This window comes from Salvelinus sp. IW2-2015, unplaced genomic scaffold, assembly GCF_002910315.2.
Source record: "Salvelinus sp. IW2-2015 unplaced genomic scaffold, ASM291031v2 Un_scaffold959, whole genome shotgun sequence".
Taxonomy (NCBI): Eukaryota; Metazoa; Chordata; class Actinopteri; order Salmoniformes; family Salmonidae; genus Salvelinus; species Salvelinus sp. IW2-2015.
The window spans coordinates 154,507-181,721 of NW_019942663.1; the positions used below are offsets into that span (position 1 = coordinate 154,507).

General features: G+C 43.6%; 1 protein-coding gene across 1 annotated transcript; it reads right to left on the minus strand.

Annotated features, from left to right (window-relative positions):
- Nucleotides 1-5,044: 5,044 nt before the first annotated feature.
- ankrd49 (ankyrin repeat domain 49) lies at nucleotides 5,045-14,875 on the minus strand. The gene is given in 4 exon segments (XM_024136566.1): nucleotides 5,045-6,205; nucleotides 6,208-6,504; nucleotides 7,994-8,251; nucleotides 14,780-14,875. Coding segments are annotated over 3 exon segments (678 nt in total). The 5' UTR covers nucleotides 8,207-8,251; nucleotides 14,780-14,875; the 3' UTR covers nucleotides 5,045-6,037.
- Between the last annotated feature and the right edge of the window lie 12,340 nt (nucleotides 14,876-27,215).

Genomic DNA, 27,215 nt, shown 5'->3' on the forward strand with positions numbered 1-27,215 from the left:
CTGTATGATTGAATGTATGGCACAGAGTGCCCATGTTCCGTGTTTTGCCCTGCAGCCACTTGCCTACTGATAGGATCAATGTTCCATTGTGGTGCTCTATCATGTTCTACCTTTCCCAACTCTAATTTCATGAGATCGGTCTCCATGGTAACGCCAGGTGCCCTGTGTCTCGAAACCCTTCATAGTCCTTATCCAAACCACAGCAACGGAAGGGCACACACACACTCACGTTGAAATACAAGTTCTCGCTCGGCTTGGGCGGTATACCATATAAATCGGGGTATTTGGAAATAGCCACAGGATGGTTCTTCAATACCGTCAACAATTTGATGTTTTTTTTAATACATTTGATTATTTGTAGCTACTTTTCAAGTAAATACCTGCAGTCAACTTGTGTGATATGTTAGATAATTTGTGTGACATTTTTCATTATGAAGCTTACCGTTGGTCCCCCACTCACGTGGTGTTTGTTTACACAACGAGACCGGAGCCTTGTGAGTCACTCACTGTTGTGCAGCACACACAAAGTGATCTGATGTTGCCACCACCATGTTTCACTGTAGGGATGGTGCCAGGTTTCCTCTAGATGTGACGCTTGGCATTCAGGCCAAAGAGTTCAATCTTGGTTTCATCAGACCAGAGAATCTTGTTTCTCATGGTCTGAGTGCGCTTCGGGTGCATTTTAGCAAACTCCAAGTGGGCTGTCATGTGCCTTTTACTGAGGAGTGGTTTCCGTCTGGCCACTCTACCATAAATACCTGATTGGTGGAGTGCAGCAGAGATGGTTGTCCTTCTGGAAGGTTCTCCCATCTCCACAGAGGAACTCTGCAGCTCTGTCAGAGTGACCATCGGGTTCTTGGTCACCTCCCTGACCAAGGCCCTTCTCCTGCGCTTGCTTTGGCCGTGCGGCCAACTCTAGGAAGTCTTGGTGGTTCCAAACTTATTCCATTTAAGAATGATGTAGGCCACCATGTTCTTGGGGACCTTCAATGCTGCAGAAATGTTTTTGGTACCGTTCCCCAGATCTGTGCCTTGACACAATCCTGTCTCGGAGTTCTACGGACAATTCCTTCGCCCTCATGGCTTGGTTTTTGATCTGATATGCACTGTCAACTACCTTATATAGACAGGTGTGTGCCTTTCCAAATCATGTCCAATCAATTGAATTTACCACAGGTGACCTTCAATCAAATGGAAGAAACATCAAGGATGATCAATGGAAACAGGATGCATCTGAACTCAAATTCAAGTCTCATAGCAAAGGGTCTGAATACTTATGTAAATAAGGTATGTTTTCTATTTGTAATACGTTTGGGGAGGGGTGGTAGGCTTGGGGGAAAATAAAGGAAATTATAAGTAAACTTTTAAAAAAAAATGTAAATGGGGATTGGAAATTTAGGCAATTACATTGATAGAACACACAATCTGCAATATTAAAGCTGAACTACCACCACGCAAAAAAAAACATGTATATTCTCACACAGACCCAGTCTTTTCATTCAAGGGAAACCATGTCATCATCCGCTCCCCTGACATTCCACAATAATCCCACCTGTCACCATGGACACCACAAGGAGAAAGATGGCTTTGAGAAAATAAGAATACAGGGTTCAGAGCAATTTCCTCTATTGCCCTGGGTGACAGCCACTGAGCCAGGCTCAGGGGTTAACTTAAGAGAGGTGTGTGAGTATATAACATAAAAGGACACACTTTTCTTTTCCCCACTGAATGAAAGTGCAGTGCATGTCTGAAGAGTTGAAAGGGCTACGGCTGCCGCACTGCAGTTAGTGGTCCTCCTATGATTACTCTTCAAAGCCTCCCTCTGCCTGTTTGAAGTCAAGGTTCTACATGATGCTTTATCACTCAAGGACATTAGGAATCTGTGTGTGTGTGTGTAGGGTTTTCATGTTTGATTTCGAGATACGAGTTATGCCAAACAGATCTAGCTAGTGCCCATTAGTATCCTCCAACCTTCCATAGGCACTGTGGTTTAGTCAACCTTTGATCCTTTACTTAGGAAATCTTTGCGATGACTTCAACAAACGCAGCTTGACTGCTCCGTTTGCATGTCGTGGCTAAGGGTGCGCCCCAAATGGCACCCTATTCCCTTCTTAGTGGACTTTTTTAGTGCACTATTCACTTTTAGTGCACAGAGCACCATATGGCTGGTCAAAAGTAATGCAGTAAAATAAAATAAAAAAGGTGCCATTTGGCACACAGAGCAAACTTTCTACTAGCGCAGTTTGGGATCTGCTGCATTAGAAGAGTATCCTGAAGGAAGAACTTTAAAAAGGGATGAAAATCTGTCCAGTTTTGATGTGCTGCTCCTTTGAGAACAGAAGGATCTCTTGCATCTCACGGTCAAAGCATATCGGTCTCAGTCAGTGAAGGAACCAGACGAGGTTGATGCACTATGAAGATTGAAAAACAGAGATTTGAACAAAAAGGTGTATTTGTTTTCCCACAGCGAGCACGGATGACAACTTGTCATTGAGCAGCAAAATGTTCAGACATTAAACAATCAAGCTCGATTTGTTGTCTTTTCAAGTGTGCGGTTTTAACATGCGTATTCAGCGGTTGCCATCTGAATGAGCACCTTGAAGAAGTCGCAGGGCTTCTACTGTTTAGCATTTCAGTTGCATCTCTTGGTCAAACAGGAGTAGTGTATTAGGGCTGTTAGTCCCTCTGCTCTCGCTCCAAGGTGAAGTATCCTTTAGGTACAGATCTAGGATCAGCTCCCCCCCACCCTAAAACCTTAAAAAATAAATAAAAAATCCCACAAATGTTTAACTGACCCAAGATCAGCATCTAGGATAAACTTCTCTGCTCTCACACAGAAACATACAGGTGTCAAATAGACACACAATGGCTATCTGAGAAGCCTTACTTCAACAGCAGCAGGGTTGTATACACTAGGCCCAAAATGGAAGAAAACTGACAAAAATAGGGATCTACTATTTTATTAATTTGTCCAATAAGAAACACTAGTTTTCTATTGCAAAACATTTTGGGACAGTGTGCCCTAATTAATATGACCCAGGGTCCGTTAGACTGCAACTGCTCGATTCCAAATCCATTTGCAGTCCCTATCCCCCTAGTGCCCAGGCATTTGAAAGGCTAATGGTCTGTAGGTACAAACAATCCTTTTTACATAAATACCCAAGGGCTAGGTTTGGGTGTGTGCGTGTGTGTGTGTGTGTGGGAGGAAACAGGACAGTGTGAGTATTTTAACATGGCTGCGCCCACATATGTACCGCAGAACAGCAGACTCTCCCAGTTCCCATGGCAACAGGTAAGTCACTCAGATCTTCTTTAACTTGTTACTTTATGCACGGCGTGTACAATTATCATACTTTAAAAAAAATACAGGACAATTATCTTGCGATTGAACAACAATAACATTTGCATAAATAAAATCAGCCTCGTCTCACAGACATTGATGGAGCAGTGGAAAAGTTTTGGGTTTTAAGATATGCTGCTTAAAGGGGGACTGACTGAACACAACTATTCTGCATGTGTTTTTCTGGTGCTCATTAAGAGAACATGAGATTTGGGTCTTGGGGGTGTGGTTCGATGTGGGTGTGTTATGTTCGTGTTTTGTCCCTCCCGAGTCACCGTAGCAACAACTGTCACTCAGTTCCTCCAAATAGTCAGAATTAATCTAAGATAAATCAAGAAATCTGTAATTAATTGACATTTTTGCCAATGTCTTAATAGCACATATTTACATCTGGCTAAGTTGTTTGGTGCAGTATTTCTCAAGTAAGAAAATTTGCATGAAAAACTCATCGGTGCCCTGCATACAGTTTATTTGTCAATGAAGCTAGTAGTAGCTAGCAGGCACATTAAGCAGCCGGGCCAAGTTAGCTAAATCACCTTATAAAGTCACTTGCGAGTGGCGATGTGTGCACTTTGTTGCTTTTTTACAACTTTCTCACTATCCAGTGTGTCTGTCTGACAGTGTTTGATAGCGAATCATGATACAAAACAGGTCACGGCGGGACACAAGACACTCGCAAATGGAATTTTGACAAATGGCAGCGCATCATCTCAATTCTCATTTTGCCCAAAATTGTGGCAGACTTAAGTGATCACTATCAAAAACATCAGCAATTGGCCACCCCATAAAAGAGCTTAGAGGCCAAATGTTCTTTCAACAACATAACACTGGCGCCGTGTTGTCTTATGTAAACAAGTCTGTGGCGCTGCGTAATGGGCAAGTCTGTCTCAATAGCCATGCTCGAGAGCATCAAATCCATGATGCATTGTGGTGACTGACTGATCTACAAATAATAATGAGTAGTTATTTATGCTGCTAAATGATTTGTAGATCAGTCAGTCGGCAGTTGCTTACACTGTCGTCTGCAATGTCGAACAAACCCAATGTCTCTAGGTTCTGGCTGCTATGATTGGATAGAGCGCAGTCAGCGCAGCTGTTTCTCTGTGCATGACAATTCTACCATCTTGTGTCAGTGAGAAAGTGGGCATCATTGTAATCCAAGCCCAACCCTCATGTAAGTCATGACGAACTCCATTACACAAATCTCACAAAACTCTGTTTTGGAATATACTGACTTATATGACCAAAATTATCCTACTTACACTTCAGTCAATTTTGGCACAAACAAATGTTTGACTAATATTGATGCTACATAGGCCGTTTTTAACCTGAGAAGTTGGTTATTAGATTCAGTTGTGCTTTAAAGTTTTGTGGGTAGCCTAATATGGTATCTTTGCAATTAGAGGTAAAACTGTCACACTCAAAGTTGACCCTCAGAGTAGGGTGAAGTTGCCCCTAGACACTGATCTTGGGTCAATTTCGCATTTACCCCAATAATGGGCAAGTTAGGATAGAGGGAGGGGAAGCTGATCCTAGCTCTGTACATAGGGGTAAACGTCACCGCGGAGCATCGACTCTCCTTCTGCTTACCTCTTGATGACTGTACTTCTGTCCTTTGGAGCATGGCTGGATAGTGACAAGTCTGACAACCCATTTTAGCGCAAAATCAAGGTGATCTTATCAAAAACAACCAGAAGTTACAAAAACATGGCACAGCACTTTATCCCAAGTGAGTTTGAAACTGGGCATAGACACACTTCAGACATCTTCCCATGGACATCCCAGAGGCAAACAAACATTTGGAAATGAACGCGGTTCTGAATAATATCCTCAGGTTGTGTTTGGTAAGCGCTATCAAAATGGCGGACATTATTTGTAAAGGGAGATGGGACATGCAAAGCCATTAAGGGAAACGTCTTTAAAGATTTACACTGATTAGATTTTTTATTTCTACAGCGAGCACGGATGACACTTGGATGACTAACAAATTAGCTGTAACCATAGAATTAGAATAAATCATGACACATCTAAAATATCCACAACGCTCAACAATCAATTCAATAAATGAATTAATGCTCAGAGACCAATGAGACCAATGAGAAACATTACTCCAGCACACACAATTTAGCCTGGAACCCAAACTGATCTGCTTCATTTCACAATATTAGTCATCCCACCGCTGAAACCCATTTGAGCCTATGTCTGTAATGACGGGCATTATAAAAAAAAAAAGATTAAAGTCAGCAATTGGATCACCTTCAACCAATCACAAGATTGTACAGTCTGACCATGTGGGTTTCCATGCTAAAAATAACCCATAGTTCCTGAGAGGATGCTAATTGGACCACTTATTTTCAACCCATTCAAAAGTACTCGGCTATTAGGGTTGCATCCCAAATGGCACCCTATTCCCTTACATAGTTTTGACTAGGACCAAAAAGTAGTGCACTATGTACAGAATATGTTGCCATTTAGGACTCAGACAAATAAAGCGTACAGAGAATATATGAGATAAACTGTCATCATATTGAGAATTGAGGTTTCCTCCCAGGACTGCAAAGAAAGACATACATGGTGTACATGACTGTTCATACGTTCATAAGACACTTCTTGGAACACTGTCTTGTCTTCCATGAAGGCCTCTGGGTAGAGGGAAAGAAGAGCTGATGTATGTATGTGTGTGTGTGAAGGGGGGGGTCACCGGGGAGACAGCACGCTGTTACAGTCCTCCGCCATCTCAAACAGGAAGTGATGCGGTCCACTTCGGCGTGCGATTTCACTGGCCGTCTCCCCGCTATTGCTCCGAAGCTCCGCCTTGATGTGGCGCTGCGATAGGAGGAACTCCAGCGTGTGGGCGGAGCCTGTCCAGGGTGGGAGGCAGCTAGGTGGATCGCTGTGAGGCCACCGTTGGTCTGGGCGTCCAGCTTCGCCCCTTGGCGCAACATGAGGGATGCGGTGGCAACTTGGCCCCAGCGACAGGCGCTGTGTAGGGGCGTCCAGCCGTCGGCAGTGCGGGAGTCAACTTCGGTGCCCGCTGCCAACAGGGTAGAGGTCGTGGCGGCGTGACCTCCGTAGGCCGCACGGTGCAACGGAGTATAGCCGTCCTCGTCCTGGCAATGCGCAAGCAAGGGGTCGACCGAGAGCAGCCGCTTCACCGTTGGCAGCTTAAAGGTGGCAGAGAGAGAGAATATTTGCATTTTAACTGACCTTTATCGAACTCTTCAACATGTCATGAAACAGCCGAAAGGCAGACGCATTTCATGAAGAATCTAAAAGCAAGGCCGGGAAAAATAGAGACAAAACCCCACCCTGCCCCCTGTTATTGTCTCTGGATCCACAGAGAGAGATGTAAAGTTATTTCTGCACAGGTTTGACAGGGGGAACAAACAAGAGCTCTAGGGGATGATCTTTCTTCCTCCCTCCCTTCCATTTATTAAAATCTCACCACCTCTTGATACCAGTGAGACACATGACACACACACACAAGGACAAGGACACACACAGTAATCAGAGGCTTGCTGTGCTGTTCCCATCTTAAGCAGTGATCAGCATTCAAAGCAGAGGGAGAAGTCTAACAGGAGACGCATTCATTAAACTCTCACAGCTCAATCACTGTTGATTTGAACAAAACATTTCTAGAAATATTGGCCCATGATATCAAACTCTTCCAGTGACGAAGACATGGARGTCTCATGATAGGCTGTGGTAAGCAAAACAGGTCAACTTTGAGCACCGGGATTTGCGACAGAAAGATGTTTGACGAGACGTCAATTTCACAACAATTTGGCCCTGGGTGACCAGCTCCAGGATGGTAGGTTCAACGCCAAAACGTGTTGTACGCTTTTAATAAAAGCTTTTCACGTTCACAAGTCTCTCTGGGTAAATTGCAAATCAATAAGTTAAAATTCATCCATACTCAACTACCCTACATTGTAGTGACTTTACGTCGACATGTCCCTTCCCTTGATCTTGGACACATCCCTTGACAAGACCAAAGATCCAGGAAGTTAGGCATGGGAGCGATGGTAAAAGTGCTGGGTCGTATTCACAACACATCAAATGTTTGTTTTTTTAATTGTCAAAAACTGGGAGGGACTACCTTAACTTGTTTTTGTTGAAAAAGGTTTTCCTTTGCAAAACGTTTTGCTTCAGTGTGCCATACGTCTGCAGCAGAGGGACGAGAGAGGCATGAGAAAACAAGTTTTGATCAGGAAAACAGATTGTTTCTCTATTTAAAAAGAAGATGGAGAAGAAGCTATGAAGGAAAAAGTTTTGGTGCCGGTACAGCCAACTAGCGCAAAAATAATACTGCGATAGTGCCAAAACCATATATCGTCAAAAATAATATACCGATATTTAACTGTATCGACCCCCCCCGATCACTTCTTCACATGCACACGTTCAGATGACTTTTAGTTTCCAACGCTTACTTTGGAGCCTGGTTGGTGCTCAGTGCAGGATAGGTGAGCAATTTGTTTGGAACATCAAATCCCAATTAAACCACAGTATCAAATCACAATACATACAGAATTGTCAGAATCGCAACACATATATGCATCGGCACCTAAGTGTCATGATAACATTGTATCGTGAGTTCCCTGGCAATTCCCAGCCCTAGTGAGAAGGTGTGTGTAGTTTGCATGTCACACTCACTCTGTTATTCTCTGCCGCCCACAGCATTAGCTCCTCCGGTCTGTCTTTCAGCTTCTCCTCCTTCTGCTGATACCACTCTTCACTCCTTTCCCCCTCCTCCTCCTCCTCCTCTTCTTCGTCTCCCGGCCAGAGGCTGCATGCTCCGCGGGGGATCAGGTGGTCGTGGGTCTTCAGCAGTTCCAGCTGGTTAAAGCTCTCTGGGAACTCCTCCATACTGTACTAACTGCCCATGCACACTCACAGTCTACTCAGAATCTGCTGACATAGAGAGGAGATATCGGGTAATTGATATTAATTATCAACAACTTCATTCACTTAGGAGAGAGAGAGAACAATACATCAATATTTACATTTAGGCTACTGTGAGAAAGACCGACAGCTACTTTTTAGTAAGGGATCCGATTTGACTGATCAACACTATATACTGAACAAAAATATAAAACCGTAACATGTAAAGTGTTGGTCCCCTGTTTCACGAGCGTAAATAAAAGATCAGAGATTTCACGTTGAATAAATGAATGTGAAAAAAATGGTATTCCAGAATGTGGACACACTCGATATTTGACAGAACACGATAAGGAGGCTAATGACTCCAAGATGTCTGTATCATGTACGATTCACAGATCATAGAGTATTACAGGAGGCATGTACATGTCTAAAAAGGGCCTAAAATGGCCACTCCTCATGATTTCCCCGAAAAAAATTTGTGAAACAAAATGTAAAAAGCATGTCAAATATCCTTCCTTCCAATGAAGTTACTATGTGAGAATTGCCAGAACAATTGGAGTTACCAAAGATATTTTTTAGACTACCCTGGTGTGGAATCACCATATTCATTCGAAGTAATTTGTCCCCTTTTGATGTTAGGGATAGGCCCCTGTAGTCATGGAAATGTTGCATTGAGAGATGGGAAGCGGAGAGAGAAGATTGTACAGTCATTATGCATTAACAACTTGATTACTGAAGTAGTGTGTGAGATCAAGAGAAGAAAGAGAGGAGATACAACAACTTAGAGAAAGAATTCTGAGCTTGACATAATTATGATTTTAGACTAAGATTACTGAAGGTGTGTGTGAGAATGAGAGAGAGCGAGGAGACAATACATCAATATACTTCAACAACTTAATTATGGTACTGTGAGAAAGACCAACAGCTAGAACAAAAAAAGATTATGGTCCTTCTGGGAAATTTCATGCCAGCGTAGCCTAAAATATTTTTGATATCTCCGGTTGTTCCTGGCAATTCTCACATAGAAACTTCATTGGGAGGAAGGAGGTCTGACAATTTTCGGGAACAAAATAAATATATATAAAAATTGAGTTTCATTGCGGGATATTATTTTTGACGATATCGTATCATATTGTTTTTTACAATATCACAATATTATTTTTGCGCTAGTTAGCTGTACCTCCATCTTTTTAATAAGGGAGCCAATTAAACTGATCAAAACCTATTTTCTCATGGCTGTCTTGTCCCTCAGGAGCTGACATATGGTGAGTAATATGTTTGGAACATCAAAAATTGCAATAAAAAAAATTGCAGTATCGAATCGCAATACATATAGAATTGTGAGAATCGTAATACATATTGTATCGGCACATAAGTATCGTGATAATATTGTGAGGTCCCTGGCAATTTGTATCAAACGTTTTTTTATCATGATGAAAGTGGCCCTTTTTAGACCTAAACTTGGCTCCTGTAAGGACCTATGATCTGTCAACTGTACATGATACAGACAACATTTTGGCGTTGTGAAACTCCTTATAGTATGCTCTAAAATATGGAGTATGTCTTGATTCTGAAATAAAATTATTCACATTAATGTATTCAACATTAAAAATATTAATAGTAATATTTCAAAACTACCTGTTTGATTTTGTTAAATTTGAAGAGATGTTGTTTGGAACAATATACTCTACAAGTACATCACATTTCCAGAGTGGGCTCTCTGCTAATACTGAACGTATGATCAATTTATGAGAACCACCAACACAGTGAATGGGAAAATGGATTCAAAAGGGAACTCCATCTGCTGGTGACTTGCTGAATGTGCAATCCTAAATGAGGGCTGTGATTGGTTAATGACCTATAATGTAAATTTCTATGTATAAAATGGATCATATCATTAAAAATACCAGAGAGCCTACTCTGGAAATGTGAAGTGTTTGAAGAGTATATTGCTACAAACAATATGTTGATGGGTTCGGATTTCTAAACTTAATCATTAGTTATAATAGAGACATGAGGGGTGCCATAGTCTAGGGTCTACACCAGCGATTAATGAGAGAGCCATGGATTAGTGATGAAGGGGGTCGGGGTCAGGTCACATTATGGGAGGACAGTTTATTGACAGTTATTTTCCTGCATAGCAACAGAGATGTAATGTTTAGAGAGGAGGAGATTCCACCCCAAATTGGGGTATATTATATATATATATATATACCACCACTGGTGGAACCATGTTTTTGTCTGTTCAACTGTTAAATCCTTTGGGGTGAATAAACTTGGTTTAAGCTTTCATAGTGTTCAAGTTCATACTCTGATATTTAGAATCTAACAATGTTGAAAAATAGGCCAAATTAGGGTAGTTTTTAGATATATTTATAATGTTGAACGCATTTCTGAATATTTGTATTTCAGAATCTAGACATACTCCATATTTGAGAGAACACTAAGGAGTATGATGACACCAAAATGCTGTCTGTCTCATCAACGGTTTCACAGATCATAGAGCAAGGGGTGCACGTTTTGTTTTTAACCCTAGCACATCACAGCTGATTCAAATAAAGTAATCATCAAGCTTTGATCATTTGAATCAGCTGTGTAGTGTTAGGGCAAACACCAATACGTGCACCCTTTGAGGTCCCGAGTTTGGGGAACGCTGTCATAGGGTCTTATAGGAGGCATAGGTTTAAAAAGGGCCTAAAATTGCCACTTTTATCATGATTTCCCAAAATGTGATACAAGTTTACAAAGCATGTCAAACATCCTTCCTCCTAAGAAGTTAGTATGTGAGAATTGCCAGAACAATCTGGAGATACAAAAAATATTTTCACACTATGCTGGTGCAAAAATCACCCTATTCATTCAAAGTAATTTGTCCCCTTTTGATGTTAGGGATAGACCCTTGTAGTCATGGAAATGTTGCATTGAGAGATGGGAAGCGGAGAGAAAATATAGTCATTTAGCATTAACAACTTGATTACTGAGAGAGAGCGAGACAGACACTAAAGATATAGCCTAGGCCTATTTGGGTAATCTGTCCCCATATGTTATCATGGAAATGTACCAATAACATAAATCAGGGTAGCCTAGTCTAATATCGGAGTTTTTCCCAAACGAAGTCAAATGGAAATGAAAGCATATTATGTAAAAAAGCCTAGCCTATCGGATTAGGTTGTTTTAGGATCTAAATCATGAATCCCCATGTGAAGCTAGCCAGAAGGATTAGACACACAGTACTGTGTATGTTCGTAAATTCCCTCTAGTTATCTACTCGGATATCAGAGCACTCTCGTTCGAACAGGGTTGCCACGTCAGCAATTTTCCCATATTTGGGCAACTTTGAAAACTATGTCGCGGGTGAAAATGTATTGGACGCGGGTTTTTGGGCTACTACTAAAGGTGCAGCGTGGCCGTAATGGCATTTCTCTTAAAATATATAGATATTTCACTGAGACCTGCTGCTGCTGACTATCAGGCAGTGAGTTGCTGAGTGAGTGAGTGGTGGGGAGGGCTGTGCGTGAGAGAGCACTGCAGCAGGCAGCTTAGTACACTATTGGCTGAGTCACTTGAATGAGAGGAGACAGAGCAGCAAGCGCGCACGTCGTGACAACTTTTTACCAGTTGTCGGTAGGCCATATTTTTTTCACATGAAACATTAACACGCTAGAACTGATGCGCATCAAAAAAATGGCGACAAAGCACTGGATAGACTTTGGGAGCACAAAAAAACGTTTTTCAAATCAAATTTTATTGGTCACATACATATTTTTTGCAGATGTTATAGCGGGTATAGAGAAATACTTACGTTCCTAGCTCAGTAGTATCTAACAATTCACAAAAATACAAACAAATCTAAAAGTTAAAGAATGCAATTAGGAAATATATAAATATTAGGAAGAGCAATGTCGGAGTGGCATTGACAAATACAGTAGAATAGAATACAGTATATACATATGAGATGAGTAAAGCAGTATGTAAACATTATTATAGTGACTAGTGTTCCATTGTTAAAGTGGCCACTGATTCCATATCTATAATATATGGGGTAGCAGCCTCTAAGGTGCAGGTTTGAGTAGCCGGGTGGTAGCCGGCTAGTGATGGCTATTTAACAGTCTGATGGCCTTGAGATTGAAAAACAGCTTCTGTCTCTCGGTCCCATCTTTGATGCACCTGTACTGACCTTGCCTTCTAGCAGGGTGAACAGGCCTTGGCTGGGGTGGTTTATGTCCTTGATTATCTTTTTGACCTTCCTGTGACATCGGGTGCTGTAGGTGTCCTGGAGGGAAGGCAGTGTGCCCCCGGTGATGCGTTGGGCAGACTGCACCATCCTCTGGAGAGCCCTGTGGTTGCAGGCGGTGCAGTTTCCGTACCAGGCGGTGATACAGCCCGACAGGATGCTCTCAATTGTGCATCTGTAAAAGTTTGAGGGTCTTAGGGGCCAAGTCAAAGTTCTTCAGTCTGCTGAAGTTGAACAGGTGCTGTTGCGCATTTTTCACCACACTGTCTGTGTGAGTGGACCATTTCAGATTGTCAGTGATATGTATGATGAGGAACTTGAAGCGTTCCACCTTCTCCACTGCGGTCCCGTCGATGGTGTGTGCTCCCTCTGCTGTTTCCTCAAGTCCACGATCAGCTCCTTCGTTTTGTTGATATTGTGGCTATTTTCTGGTCACCACTCCGCCAGGGCCCTCACCTCCTCCCTGTAGGCTGTCTCGTCATTGTTGGTAACAAGGCTTACTACTGTTGTGTCATCTGCAAATTTGATGATTGAGTTGGAGGCGTGCGTGGCCACGCAGTCAAAGTTGAACAGGGAGTACAGGAGGGATCTGAGCACACACCCTTGTGGGGTCACTGTGTTGAGGATAAGCGAAGTGGAGATGTTGTTTCCTACCTTCACCACCTGGAGGCGGCCCGTCAGGAACTCCAGGACCCAGTTGCACAGGGCAGGGTTCAAACCCAGGGCCCCGAGCTTAATGATGAACTTGGAGGGTACTATGGTGTTGAAGGCTGAGCTTTATTCAATGAACAGCATTCTTACATAGGTATTCCTCTTGTCCAGATGGGAAAGGGCAGTGTACAGTGCGATGGCAATTGCATTGTCTGTGGATCTATTGGGGCAGTAAGCAAATTGAAGTGGGTTTCAGGTAAGGTAGACGTGATATGATTCTTAACTAGCCTCTCAAAAGCACTTTATGATGACCGAAGTGAGTTCTAAGGGGCAATAGTCATTTAGTTCAGTAACCTTTGCTTTCTTGTGTACAGGAACAATGGTGGACATCTTGAAGCAAGTGGGGAAAGCACCGGGGATAGGGAGAGATTGAATATGTCCCTTAACACTCCAGACAGCTGGTGTGAGCATGCTCTGAGGACATGGCTAGGAGCCTTGGGAGGGTTAACACACTTACATGTCTTACCTACGTCGGCCACGGAGAACGAGAGCAGGCCGTGTCAGTGGCACGGTTATTCTCAAAGTGGGTGTAGAAGGTGTTTAACTTGTCCAGGAGCAAGGCTACTTTATTATCCAAAGACTGAACATTAGACAGTAATAAACTCAGAATCAGTGGACGGTGTGCATGCCTCCTGAGTCGGACTACAAGTCTACTCCGAATACCTCTTTTCCACCGGCAGCGTCTTGGGGCAGCCTCTGGGATAAGTTTAATTTCCTGGGGGGTACGAACAAAGGATCCAATTTGGGAAAGTTGTATTCCTGGTCATAATGCTGTTGAGTTACCGCCACACTGATTTCCAAAATGTATTTCCAGCTGTATGTAATAACACAAAAAACCTTCTGGGCTAATAATGTAAACAAAATACTACAAAGTTGCATAGGAGCTAGAAGCAGATCTGCCAAGCCTGTCTGCGACATCTCGCCTTTTGGGCGGGTTTTGAGTAGTCATTGCACTACACATATCAGTTACACCTGGCAACCGTGCATCTGAGTGTGCCAGAGCGCAGAATAACTAATGAATTTACAAATGCAGCACAAAAAAAAACTACTCAGTTGTTGCCCGCAGCACAGTTACAGCCACCAACGCTCTAGATAACATGAACACTGCCTAACCAGTTCTGCTTGAGCAAGTAAAATGGTCAGAGTGAGTTGTTCTCTTGTTTGTGTCTGGAAGTACAGTAGCTAACAAGCTAGCCAACGTTAGCTTGAGTGCGGTTGTGAGGTCAGAACGCTCGGATCAACTCTACTCCTCGGCCAGTGTCCGCTCCGAAACGGACAATCTCATAAAGCTCTAAATTTACGAACGGCCGAAGCGCACTCCAGAGTGAATTCACGAATCACCCAATGATTTTAATTCGATGCATGGTCGTAATAATAGCAGTAAGTATCGTTCCTTGTTAGTTTAAATTACTCTCTAATAGAACGATTGGTAGAGCGAGAGAGAGCAAGACCATTAACGTTAGTAGTCGAGAAGAAAGCATGACAATGAAACAGAGCTACAACATTTAGAGCCTCAAATGGACAGTGACAGCTTGTAGATGACTACTCTGATATTCGAAAGTTGCTATACCAAAAAAAATTGCTTAATACCTTACAAATACGACTTGACTTACTGTGGTAGTAGCTTTCAACAAAACCCTCCTCGAAAAGCCCTTTTCCGGGTTTCTCTGGGATATGTCGTCAGTATTTGTTGCATCTAGCGTTGCGGTGCAGAGCGATTTTTAACATATAAAACTACACTTCCCGTTTCCCATAACCACTTCGTAGCACATGTGCTAGGAAGTAGAAACACAACTGTGGTGATGTTCCATGTCGTCTATCGAGTATTTGCGCTGCGCAAGTTATCAAAGCCAGACAGACGCCCCAATAATGACGTTCATAGATTATTCTATTTTTAGATATACGAGTGATGAATGAAAAAACACTACATGAAACAAACTACAACCAAATGCAGAACACTGTACCAGCATATCAGACATGTAGACTATTTTGAGTAAGTTGTTGTTGTATACTTTATATCATTACCCTTATAATTATCATAGTTTAATGGAAATAAAATAAAATTGAAATATTTAATTTAACATAAGTAGTAATTAAACATGTGTCTATTTGCTAAAGCTGGGTGAACGTGCTAAAAACCTAGTGTTTGCGTTACGTGTCTTTCAAAGCTGGCACAGAGGCTGGATATACCTATTAGTCAAAGGGTATATTCAGTGAGGAGAAATGTTCAGAATATTACAGAAATAAATGTAATTTTCCCTAATCTACATGACAGACAATCTTGTCGGTTCTACACATTTCCAGCTGAACGTTCTGCAGCCTAACATTACACCCTCCCGATCCGACCCATAGAGTTACATAGTTTGCAGTGAACTTCCCTTACCCCAGATGCATGCACGCATAGACGTCACACAGTCAGTCAGACAGACAAACAAACGTTTTACATACTTGAACATCTTCAGATTCATGATAACCATGACTACCCGATAAAGAAAATGAGAGCCTCACACTCTAGGAGCGCAGATGCAACAATTTAATAACCAGACAAGCTGTCTTCATCAGGGTATAATGACAAACACTGCGGGTTACTAATTTATATAATTTGGAAGGACACACAGGTGTCTGTAATCATGGCCGGGCGTGGCTTGATGTCACTGGTTGATATACAGTTATAAATAGAACATATAAAAAGCATGAATGGATATACGATCATAAATACAATGTGGCTACATAGGCCTATAAACATTTATAATGAATAGCAAAATCACAATAATCACAGGAATGGCTTCAGATCAAAGTCTATGTTGAGACCAAAGGGAGCAAGTGTCTTTAAATGAAATATCCAGGCAGCCTCTCCTTTTAACAATAAATTGTCACGCTCTCCCCCTCTCCTAGGGGACGTGTTAGATGCTGATATAGCGAAGGGACGAAATAGAGTGGTCCGCTTCCAAAAAGTGGGCCGCAACTGCGTACATCGAGTTTTTGCACCCAGTGGTGCTACGATTCTCCGAAATTCTTACTTTTAATTCGCTCTTAGTTCCACCCACATCATTTTTACCACAAGGACAAGTTATAAGATAAATAACTGCCTTGGTGGAGCGTGATAACAGCTTTGATTGGGATCTGTTTCCCTGTTTGAGGGTGTTAGAAGGATCTACATTTATAAATGCCATTACATTGAGCACAGCAATAACACTTGTAGTCTCCATTCAGTAGAAGCGCAAATAGAAGTCTTGTAGTGATGGGTCGTTTGCGAACGAGTCGGCCCTAAGAGCCGGCCCTTGTAGGTGAACGTTGGGAGCCGGCTCGCATATCAGAAGAGACAAATCTGTTTATAAAAATATATAAAAATTAAGATATGAATAATCAAAAGATTTAAATCAATAGAATTAATTCAAAGAATGAAAAAATATATATAATAATATAGGCCTAAATGCTCAAGCGCACACACATTCCTTCTGACTGTCTGCTCAGACTAACAGCCTCACCTGTTGTTCCTGTCAATCAGACACGCAGTGTCAACCAATGAACCAAAGATGCGTGAGGGAGGGCCGAGTCAACTCACTCATAGTCACACACTTAGCAGCCGAGGAGAGAGAGGAAGGACAGCTGTGAAAACAACAGCTGGAAAATGAGTCGGAAGCGCAGTAGCATTTGGATGCATTTTAATAACGTAGACAATGTTAGAGCACAGTGTAGAATTTGCCAAAACAAAATCTCATATAAAGCCAGTTCTACGCACAACCTACACCAGCATTTGCAAACTGTGCACCCAACTGTGAAGCTAGCTGTAGCGGAGCTTCGAGAAACTAGTGGGCCTGCTAGTGATAGTTGTGGAGCCAGCATGTATCCACTCAGTCAAGTAGGCCTACTCCGCGACCCACAGCAACGCAGTCTTCTATGGACCAGTTTAGGCCAAAGTCTATGTCTGTAGCAAACAAGGCCAAATTGATATTGCATTGGCTACAATGATTGCCACCGATTTCCAGCCATTTTCGATCGTGGAGGACAGAGGTTTTAGAAATTATAGCAATAGTCTAAATTCAATGTACACAATTCCAAGCAGGAAAACCCTTTCAAAATCACTTATTCCACAACCGGTACGAGAGCACACAGGCTTCAGTGCGGAAAAGAGTCCAAAAAGCTACTACAGTTTGCCTTACCACTGACTGCAGGACATCAAGGGTAACCACTTCTTACATGTCGGTTACATGTCACTTCAAGAATGTTTATTTTTGCGAGACTGTCCTTGAAAGAGATGTCTCGATTTGTTTTGGATTTTCTCAATGGCAGTATTAATCTGACCATTTTTGTACCACCTCTCCTTGAATTTTCTTTGCAACTCAGCCATATTTCTGTCGAAATCTGATTGTTTTGATCGGACAGAATTGGCTGTATGGCAAACAGTTTTTCAAGGGAAGCGGGTGACAGCTATCAGCCCTCAACAAACTGTTACGATCAGTAGGTTTCCTTTAAAGATCAGTGTATAGAACAGTATCCTCACACAAAATCAAAAGATCAAGGAAATCGATTTGATGTGTGTCAGATTGCATAGGAAATCTCAGGTGCTCAGAACAAGAGTTAAAAAAAAGCATGGAACGCCTGGAGCTGTTTTGCATCACCCCTCCATAGAACAAAAATATCATCAATGTACCATTTCCAAATAATAATGTTAGACAACAAAAAAATGACTACCCCCCCAGTGTTAAAGCACAGTAGCCATGACAATCTAAGTTTAAAAGTAAAGTTGGACGGGTGTACAAGGTTTTAATAGTCTATAGGCCTAAGCATCAGCATATTGCATTGTTTATTCAATTATAGGTACATATAGCAATGTAGAGACAATGTTCACGGTAATTAGATAAAGAAAATAATGAACTGTTGTTAAAGCTACAATCTGGGATTCAAAAAACATCCGCTTCACCACTTGTTTTGGTATACAGCTGAAAGCTGGGGCTAGGGAAATGTAACCCCTCTCAAATGCATGGACACCGCTCTAGATGCAAGGACTTATGGTCCATGGCATCCAAGAGATAATTTGAAGGTAGCCTATACACCAAGATAATTTTGAAGGCATACATTGTTTGTCTACATTCTTGTAAACAGGGCATCCCCAAGAGACTTTGGGCACCCCCAAGTCAATGTAGGCTATGATTTGAATCCTGTTTTAAAACAATGGAGTAATGAAACCATATATTTTGCGTTATGATAGAGAAAGACAGTGGTGCTAAATTCACAAAGTACTTAGAAGTAAAAATCTTTAAAAAAATCTATGGGTAAATATAAATAATGACAATTTCAATGTGAAATGAAATCCAAATATAATACACTGGTATAAGAGCTAGGCCCGTTATATCATATTAATAAATCAATTAAAATCAGTTGCTCAGACTAAATCAGAGCAGGTCAGTTAGACCAAAGCTTAGCCATGAAAACCTGTAAAATTAGCATGGATTCTGCACAGAGGCTCTGTTCCTCACTCAAATGAGCTGTTTTTAAGAACATTTGCCTCCTAGTTGGCTGTGGTTGATATCATTTTGTCCACGTTTGAGGCAACAGGGCTCCCTTTCACACCTCCTATACTTCAGATGCAGCAATCCCTGAATCTCAAATCTGTCCCCAGAGTGCCAACGCATTAAAAAACATTGGCGTGGTCTAAGTACGAGCTAGGCACGTTTCCACCATATTTGTTATACCAGTCCTTCATTATAAATTCTTGAAGGGAAGAGAACAAGTGCAAAGTTTGGCAGAAAAGACAGATTATTGGGACGCAGGGCTAACCCAACTGTCAGTGGCCATGTACATATACAGTATGTCACAATATCTAAAGAGATCAAGGTTTCCAATTACACATTGGAGAAAAGGGATTACCCCCTTACCCCTGAACCGCGGATCATTTGGGGGCTGCCCCAGAGTGTAGGCCTATGTGTACTCCAGTTTGTATTATCTTTAACTGTTATTGATTGAACCATTCAGAACCAGTTCCACCAGTAATAGCGCCTAGTGATAGGAGTCTGGGGGAAGTAGAGGGGTCAGATGTGCCAATTGGACAAGCTGGAAGTGATTATAGGTGACCAAGGTTTCATACGGGGCTAGCCTTATGAAAACAAAACCTGAATTGAACCATAGAAACTCAGCAAATAAAGAAATGTCCTCTCACTATCAACTGCGTTTATTTTCAGCAAACTTAACATGTGTAAATGTTTGTATGAACGTAACAAGATTCAACAACTGAGACATAAACTGAACAAGTTCCACAGACATGTGACTAACATAAATTGAATAATGTGTCCCTGAACAAAGGGGGGATCAAAATCAAAAGTTACAGTCAATATCTTTATTATTTATTTATTATTATTATATACAATTATTATTGTTGCTAGGCAGTTGCTAGGGACATTCCTGAAAGAAGCTAGCTAGCTAACAAGGAGTGTCTAGTTGGCAGAAGAGAAGAAGGGACAAAGAAGGGACAAAGTGGGACAAAATAAGGACAGAAGAAAAGGGAAAGGGGGCATTAAGGTGAAGCAGTCCTCTAAAGACACAAAAGACAATAATACAAGAAACAACACTTCTATTGCCTCTCCCTTTACGATACGCACTTCCGGTTTGGTTTGGAGCGAGTAGTTGCATTCCGCTTTGCTCCACAGGTAGTATTACAGGTAGTATTACATTTCATTTCATTACAGTACAACAGTTTGATTTGTTTGATCTTAGCTGGCTACATAGCCGTCTTTGTATCCAAGATAATTGTGTAGTCTAGAGTAATGTCGATGGTACCTAGCCAGCTCTACACTTTCAACAAAAGTCAACAACCGCAGCCACTGCTAGCTAGCCTACTTTCACCAGCCAGCAGTACTATATCATTTTAGTCAATAAGTTTTTTTGCAACGTAAGCTTAACTTTCTGAACATTCGAGACGTGTAGTCCACTTGTCATTCCAATCTCCTTTGCATTAGCGTAGCCTCTTCTGTAGCCTGTCAACTATGTGTCTGTCTATCCCTGTTCTCTCCTCTCTGCACAGACCATACAAACGCTTCACCACCGCGTGGCCGCTGCTACTCTAACCTGGTGGTCCAGCGCGCACGACCACGTGGAGTTCCAGGTCCAGGCAGCCTCTGGAACTGCCGATCTGCGCCAACAAGGCAGAAGTTCATCTCAGCCTATGCTTCCTCCAGACCCTCGACTTCTTGGCACTGACGGAAAACATGGATTACCACTGATAACACTGCTACTCCTACTGCTCTCTCCTGTCTGCCCACGTGTTCTCGCACACCCCGAGAGCTTCTGGTCAGCGGGGTGTGGTCTGGATCCTCATCTCTCCCAAGTGGACATTCTCTCTTTCCCCTGACCCATCTGTCTAATCGCTCCTTTGAATTCCATGCTGTCACAGTTACAGCCTTTCAAGCTTAACATCCTTATCATTTATCGCCCTCCAGGTTCCTTGGAGAGTTCATCAATGAGCTTGACGCCCTGATAAGTTCCTTTCCTGAGGATGGCTCACCTCTCACAGTTCTGGGTGACTTTAACCTCCCCACGTCTACCTTTGACTCATTCTCTCTGCCTCCTTCTTTCACATCCTCTCCTCTTTTGACCTCACCCTCTCACCTTCCCCCCTACTCACAAGGCAGGCAATACGCTTGACCTCATCTTTACTAGATGCTGTTCTTCCACTAATCTCATTGCAACTCCCCTCCAAGTCTCCGACCACTACTTGTATCTTTTCCCTCTCGCTCATACCAACACACTTCCCACATGCCCCTACTCGGATGGTATCGCGCCGTCCCAACCTTCCGCTCTCTCTCCCCCGCTACTTCTCTCCTCTCATCCTATCATCTCTTCTCCTCTGCTCAAACCTTCTCCAACCTATCTCCTGATTCTGCCTCCTCAACCCTCCTCTCTCCCTTTCTGCATCCTTTGACTCTCTATGTCCCTATCTCCAGGCCGGCTCGTCCTCCCTCCTGCCTCGTGGCTCGACGACTCATTGCGAGCTCACAGAACAGGGCTCCGGGCAGCCGAGCGGAAATGGAGGAAAACTCGCCTCCCTGCGGACCTGGCATCCTTTCACTCCCTCCTCTCTACATTCTCCTCTTCTGTCTCTGCTGCTAAGCCAATTTCTACCACTCTAAATTCCAAGCATCTGCCTCTAACCCTAGGAAGCTCTTTGCCACCTTCTCCTCCCTCCTGAATCCTCCCTCCTCTCCTCCCCTCCTCCCTCTCTGCTGATGACTTCGTCAACCATTTTGAAAAGAAGGTCGACGACATCCGATCCTCGTTTGCTAAGTCAAACGACACCGCTGGTTCTGCTCACACTGCCCTACCCTGTGCTTTGACCTTTTCCTCCCTCTCTCTCCAGATGAAATCTCGCGTCTTGTGACGGCCGGCCGCCAACAACCTGCCCGCTTGACCCTATCCCCTCCTCTCTTCTCCAGACCATTTCCGGAGACCTTCTCCCTTACCTCACCTCGCTCATCCAACTCATCCTTGACCGCTGGCTACGTCCCTTCCGTCTTCAAGAGAGCGAGAGTTGCACCCCTCTGAAAAAACCTACACTCGATCCCTCCGATGTCAACAATACAGACCAGTATCCCTTTCTTTCTTTTCTCTCCAAAACTCTTGAACGTGCCGTCCTTGGCCAGCTCTCCTGCAATCTCTCTCAGAATGACCTTCTTGATCCAAATCAGTCAGGTTCAAGACTAGTCATTCAACTGAGACTGCTCTTCTCTGTGTCACGGAGGCGCTCCGCACTGCTAAAGCTAACTCTCTCTCCTCTGCTCTCATCCTTCTAGACCTATCGGCTGCTTTGATACTGTGAACCATCAGATCCTCCTCTCCACCCTCTCCGAGCTGGGCATCTCCGACGCGGCCCCACTTGGATTGCGTCCTACCTGACAGGTCGCTCCTACCAGGTGGCGTGGCGAGAATCTGTCTCCGCACCACGCTGCTCTCACACTGGGTCCCCCAGGGCTCTGTTCTAGGCCTCTCCTATTCTCGCTATACACCAAGTCACTTGGCTCTGTCATATCCTCACATGGTCTTCCTATCATTGCTATGCAGACGACACAAATTAATCTTCTCTTCTCCCCTCTGATAACCAGGTGGTGAATCGCATCTCTGCATGTCTGGCAGACATACAGTGTGGATGACGGATCACCACCTCAAGCTGAACCTCGGCAAGACGGAGCTGCTCTTCTCCCGGGGAAGGACTGCCCGTTCCATGATCTCGCCACACGGTTGACAACTCCATTGTGTCTTCCTCCCAGAGTGCTAAGAACCTTGGCGTGATCCTGGACAACACCCTGTCGTTCTCAACTAACATCAAGGGCGGTGACCCGTTCCTGTAGGTTCATGCTCTACAACATTCGCAAGATACGACCCTGCCTCACGCAGGAAGGCGCGCAGGTCCTAATCCAGCTTGTCATCTCCCGTCTGGATTACTGCAACTCCCTGTTGGCTGGCTCCTGCCTGTGCCATTAAACCCCTACAACTCATCCAGACCGCCAGCCCGTCTGGTGTTCAACTTTCCAAGTTCTCTCACGTCACCCGCTCCTCCGCTCTCCGCTCTCTCCACTGGCTTCCAGTTGAAGCTCGCATCCGTACAAGACCATGGTGCTTGCCTACGGAGCTGTGAGGGGAACGGCACCTCCGTACCTTCAGGCTCTGATCAGGCCCTACACCCAAACAGGGCACTGCGTTCATCCACCTCTGGCCTGCTCGCCTCCCTACCTCTGAGGAAGTACAGTTCCCGCTCAGCCAGTCAAAACTGTTCGCTGCTCTGGCACCCCAATGGTGGAACAAACTCCCTCACGACGCCAGGTCAGCGGAGTCAATCACCACCTTCCGGAGACACCTGAAACCCCACTCTTTAAGGAATACCTAGATAGGATAAAGTAATCCTTCTAACCCCCCCCTTAAAAGAGTTAGATGCACTATTGTAAAGTGGTTGTTCCACTGGATATCATAAGGTGAATGCACCAATTTGTAAGTCGCTCTGGATAAGAGCGTCTGCTAAATGACTTAAATGTAAATGTAAATATCTGGTGTGGCCACCAGCTGCATTAAGTACTGCAGTGCATTTCTCTCCTCATGGACTGCACCAGATTTGCCAGATCTTGCTGTGAGATGTTACCCACCACTCTTCCACCAAGGCACCTGCAGTTCCCAGACATTTCTGGGGGAATGGCCTTAGCCCTCACCCAGACATGATCAATGGGATTGAGATCCGGGCTCTTCGCTGGCCATGGCAGAACACTGACATTCCTGTCTTGCAGGAATCACGCACAGATAAGAAGTTTGTCTGGTGCATTGTCATGCTGGAGGGTCATGTCAGGATGAGCCTGCAGGAAGGGTACCACATGAGGAGGAGGATGTCCTCCCTGTAACGCACAGTGTTGAGATTGCCTGCAATGACAACAAGCTCAGTCCGAGATGCTGTGACACACAGACTCAGACCTGACGGACCCTCCACCTCCAAAATCGATCCTGCTCCAGAGTACAGGCCTCGTGTAAACGCTCATTCCTTCAACGATAAACACAAATCCGACCATCATCCTGGTGAGACAAAACTGCGACTCGCCAGTGAAGAGCACTTTTTACCAGTCCCGTCTTGTCCAGCGACGGTGGGTTTGTGCCATAGGCGACGTTGTTGCCTGTTATTTCTGGTGAGGCCTACCTTACAACATAACTACAAGCCCTCAGTCCAGCCTCTCTCAGCCTATTGCAGACAGTCTGAGCACTGATGGAGGGATTGTGCGTTCCTGGTGTAACTCAGGCAGTTGTTGTTGCCATCCTGTACCTGTCCTGCAGGTGTGATGTTCGGCTGTACCGATCCTATGCAGGTGTTGTTACACGTGGTCTGCCACTGCGAGGACGATCAGCTGTCCATCCTGTCTCCCTGTAGCGCTGTCTTAGTCGTCTCACAGTACGGACATTGCAATTTATTGCCCTGGCCACATCTACAGTCCTCATGCCTCCTTGCAGCATGCCTAAGTTACGTTCACGCAGATGAGCAGGGACCCTGGGCATCTTTCTTGTGATGTTTTTCAGAGTCAATAGAAATGCCTCTTTAGTGTCCTAAGTTTTCATAACTGTGACCTTAATTGCCTACCGTCTGTAAGCTGTTAGTGTCTTAACGATCGTTCCACAGGTGCGTAGTAATTAATTGTTTATGGTTCATTGAATAAGCATGGGAAACAACGTTTAAACCCTTTACAATGAAGATCTGTGAAGTTATTTGGATTTTTATGAATTATCTTTGAAAGACAGGGTTCTGAAAAAGGGACGTTTCTTTTTTTGCTGAGTTTAGTTAAAATACCAGAGTACAAGAATGGATGGTGATGCTAGAAGGTAACTGACGCTCAGTCGTTAGCCATCAACAATCCTTAGGCACTTATTACCAACTATAATCACCTCCCCTCTACTTCACCTAGACACTAGGAGCTGCCACCATAGTGTATATGTAAAGTTTGTCTTATTTTCTCTCTTATAAGGGAGTATGGGGTAAGTTGAGGGTGGGGAAGTTGAGACACCCTTGTTTCTAGGAAACCATGCACAAAATTAATAAGAAGACCAAATATTTAGGAAGAGGTCATCATTTCATAGAGTCAGTGAAGTAAGAAACCACATGGAAAAAGTGGTAAGTATATTTTATATTTGAGATTCTTCAAAGTAGCCACCCTTTGCCTTCATGACAGCTTTGCACACTCTTGGCATTCTCTCAACCAGCTTCACCTGGAATGATTTCCCAACAGTCTTGAAGGAGTTTCCAGAGATGCTGAGCACTTGTTGGTTGCTTTTCCTTAGCTCTGCGGTCCAACTCATCCCAAACCATCTCAATTGGGTTGAGGTCGGGTGATTGTGGAGGCAAGGTCATCTGATGCAAGACTCCATCACTCTCCTTGGTCAAATAGCCCTGACACAGTCTGGAGGTGTGTTGGGTCATTGTCCTGTTGAAAAACAAATGATAGTCCCACTAAGTGCAAACCAGATGAGATGGCGTATCGCTGCAGAATGCTGTGGTAGCCATGCTGGTTAAGTGTTCCTAGACTTATAAATAAATCACCAACTGTGTCACCAGCAAAGCACCCCCACACCATCACACCTCCTCCTTCATGCTTCACGGTGTGAACCACACATGTGAGGATCATCCATTCACCTACTCTGCATCTCACAAAGACTGATCAGACCAAAGGACAGATTTCCCCCGTTCTAATGTCCATTTCTCGTGTTTCTTGGCCCAAGCAAGTCTCTTCTTGTTATGTGTGTCTTTTAGTAGTGGTTCCTTTGCAGCAATTCAACCATGAAGGCCAGATTCACACAGTCTCCTCTGAACAGTTGATGTTGAGATGTGTCTGTTACTTGAACTGTGAAGCATTTATTTGGGCTGCAATTTCTGTGGTAGGTAATATTAATGTACTTATCCTCTGCAGCAGGGATAACCCTGGGTCTTTCATTCCTGTGGCGGTCCTCGTGAGAGCCAGTTTCATCATAGCGCTTGATGGTTTTTTCGACTGCACTTGAAGAAACTTTCAAAGATCTTGAAATGTTCTGGATTGACTGACCTTCATGTCTTAAAGTAATAATGGATTGTCTTTTCTCTTTGTTTATTTGAGCTGTCCCTGCCATAATATGGACCTGGTCTTTTACCAAATAGGGCTATCTTATGTATACCCCCCTACCTTGTCACAACACAACTGATTGGCTCAAACGCATTAAGAAGGAAAGAAATTCCACAAATTAACTTTTAACAAGGCACACCAGTTAATTTAAATGCATTCCAGGTGACTACCTCATGAAGCTGGTTGCGAGAATGCCAAGAGTGTGCAAAGCTGTCATCAAGGAAAAGGGTGGCTACTTTGAAGAATCTCAAATATAAAATATATTTTGATTTGTTTAACACCTTTTTGGTTACTACATGATTCCATATGTGTTATTTCATAGTTTTGATGTCTTCACTATTATTCTACATTGTAGAAAATAGTCAAAATAAAGAAAAACCCTTGAATGATTAGGTGTGTCCAAACTTTTGACTGGTACTGTATATATAAAAAATGGACATGACCGGCGGCCCATGGGCCTGTTTTTTTTTAAAGACATTTGCAACATTTTTCTTTGTAATAATCATCTATATTTAGCATTTGGCTGACCAGTGGGCAGTGACCGGCCCCTCTACCAAGATGGACCAGCCTGGGTTTCTGATTGGCTGAGCTGAGGTGGCGTAAAATCACATTCAAAGTCAAACGCAAATCATCGACGAGTGTGAGACCCGCTCTGACTCTGTCAGTCACTCAGACAAAATAGAAAAACGGGAAGGTGGTGCAGAAAGCACTCTGGAGCAGGTTTTAATCAAGGATGTCTGTGTACTTTGCTCTGTTCATCTTTGCCTCAATCCTGACTAATCTCCCAGTCCCTGCCGCTGAAAAACATCCGCACAGCGTGATGCTGCCACCACCATGTTTCACCGTAGGGATGGTGCCAGGTTTCCTCCAGATGTGAAACTTGGCATTCAGGCCAAAGAGTTCAATCTTGGTTTCATCAGACCAGAGAATCTTGTTTCTCATGGCCAGAGAGTGCTTTGGGTGCATTTTGGCAAACTCCAAGCGGGCTGTCATGTGCCTTTTACTGAGGAGTGGTTTCCGTCTGGCCACTCTACCATAAAGGCCTAATTGGTGGAGTGCTGCAGAGATGGCTGTCCTTCTGGAAGGTTATCCCATCTTCACAGAGGAACTCTGGAGCTCTGTCAGAGTGACCATCAGGTTCTTGGTCACCTCCCTGACCAAGGCCCTTCTCCCCGATTGCTCAGTTGGCTGGGCGGCCAGTTCAAAGAAGAGTCTTGGTGGTTCCAAACTTCTTCCATTGAAGAATGATGAAGGCCAATGTGTTCATGGAGACCGTCAATGCTGTAGAATTTTTTTATATCGTTCCCCAGATCTGTGCCTTGAGCTCTATGGACAATTCCTTCGACCTCATGGCTTGGTTTTTGCTCTGACATGCACTGTCAACTGTGGGACCTTATATAGACAGGTGTGTGCCTTACCAAATCATGTCCAATCA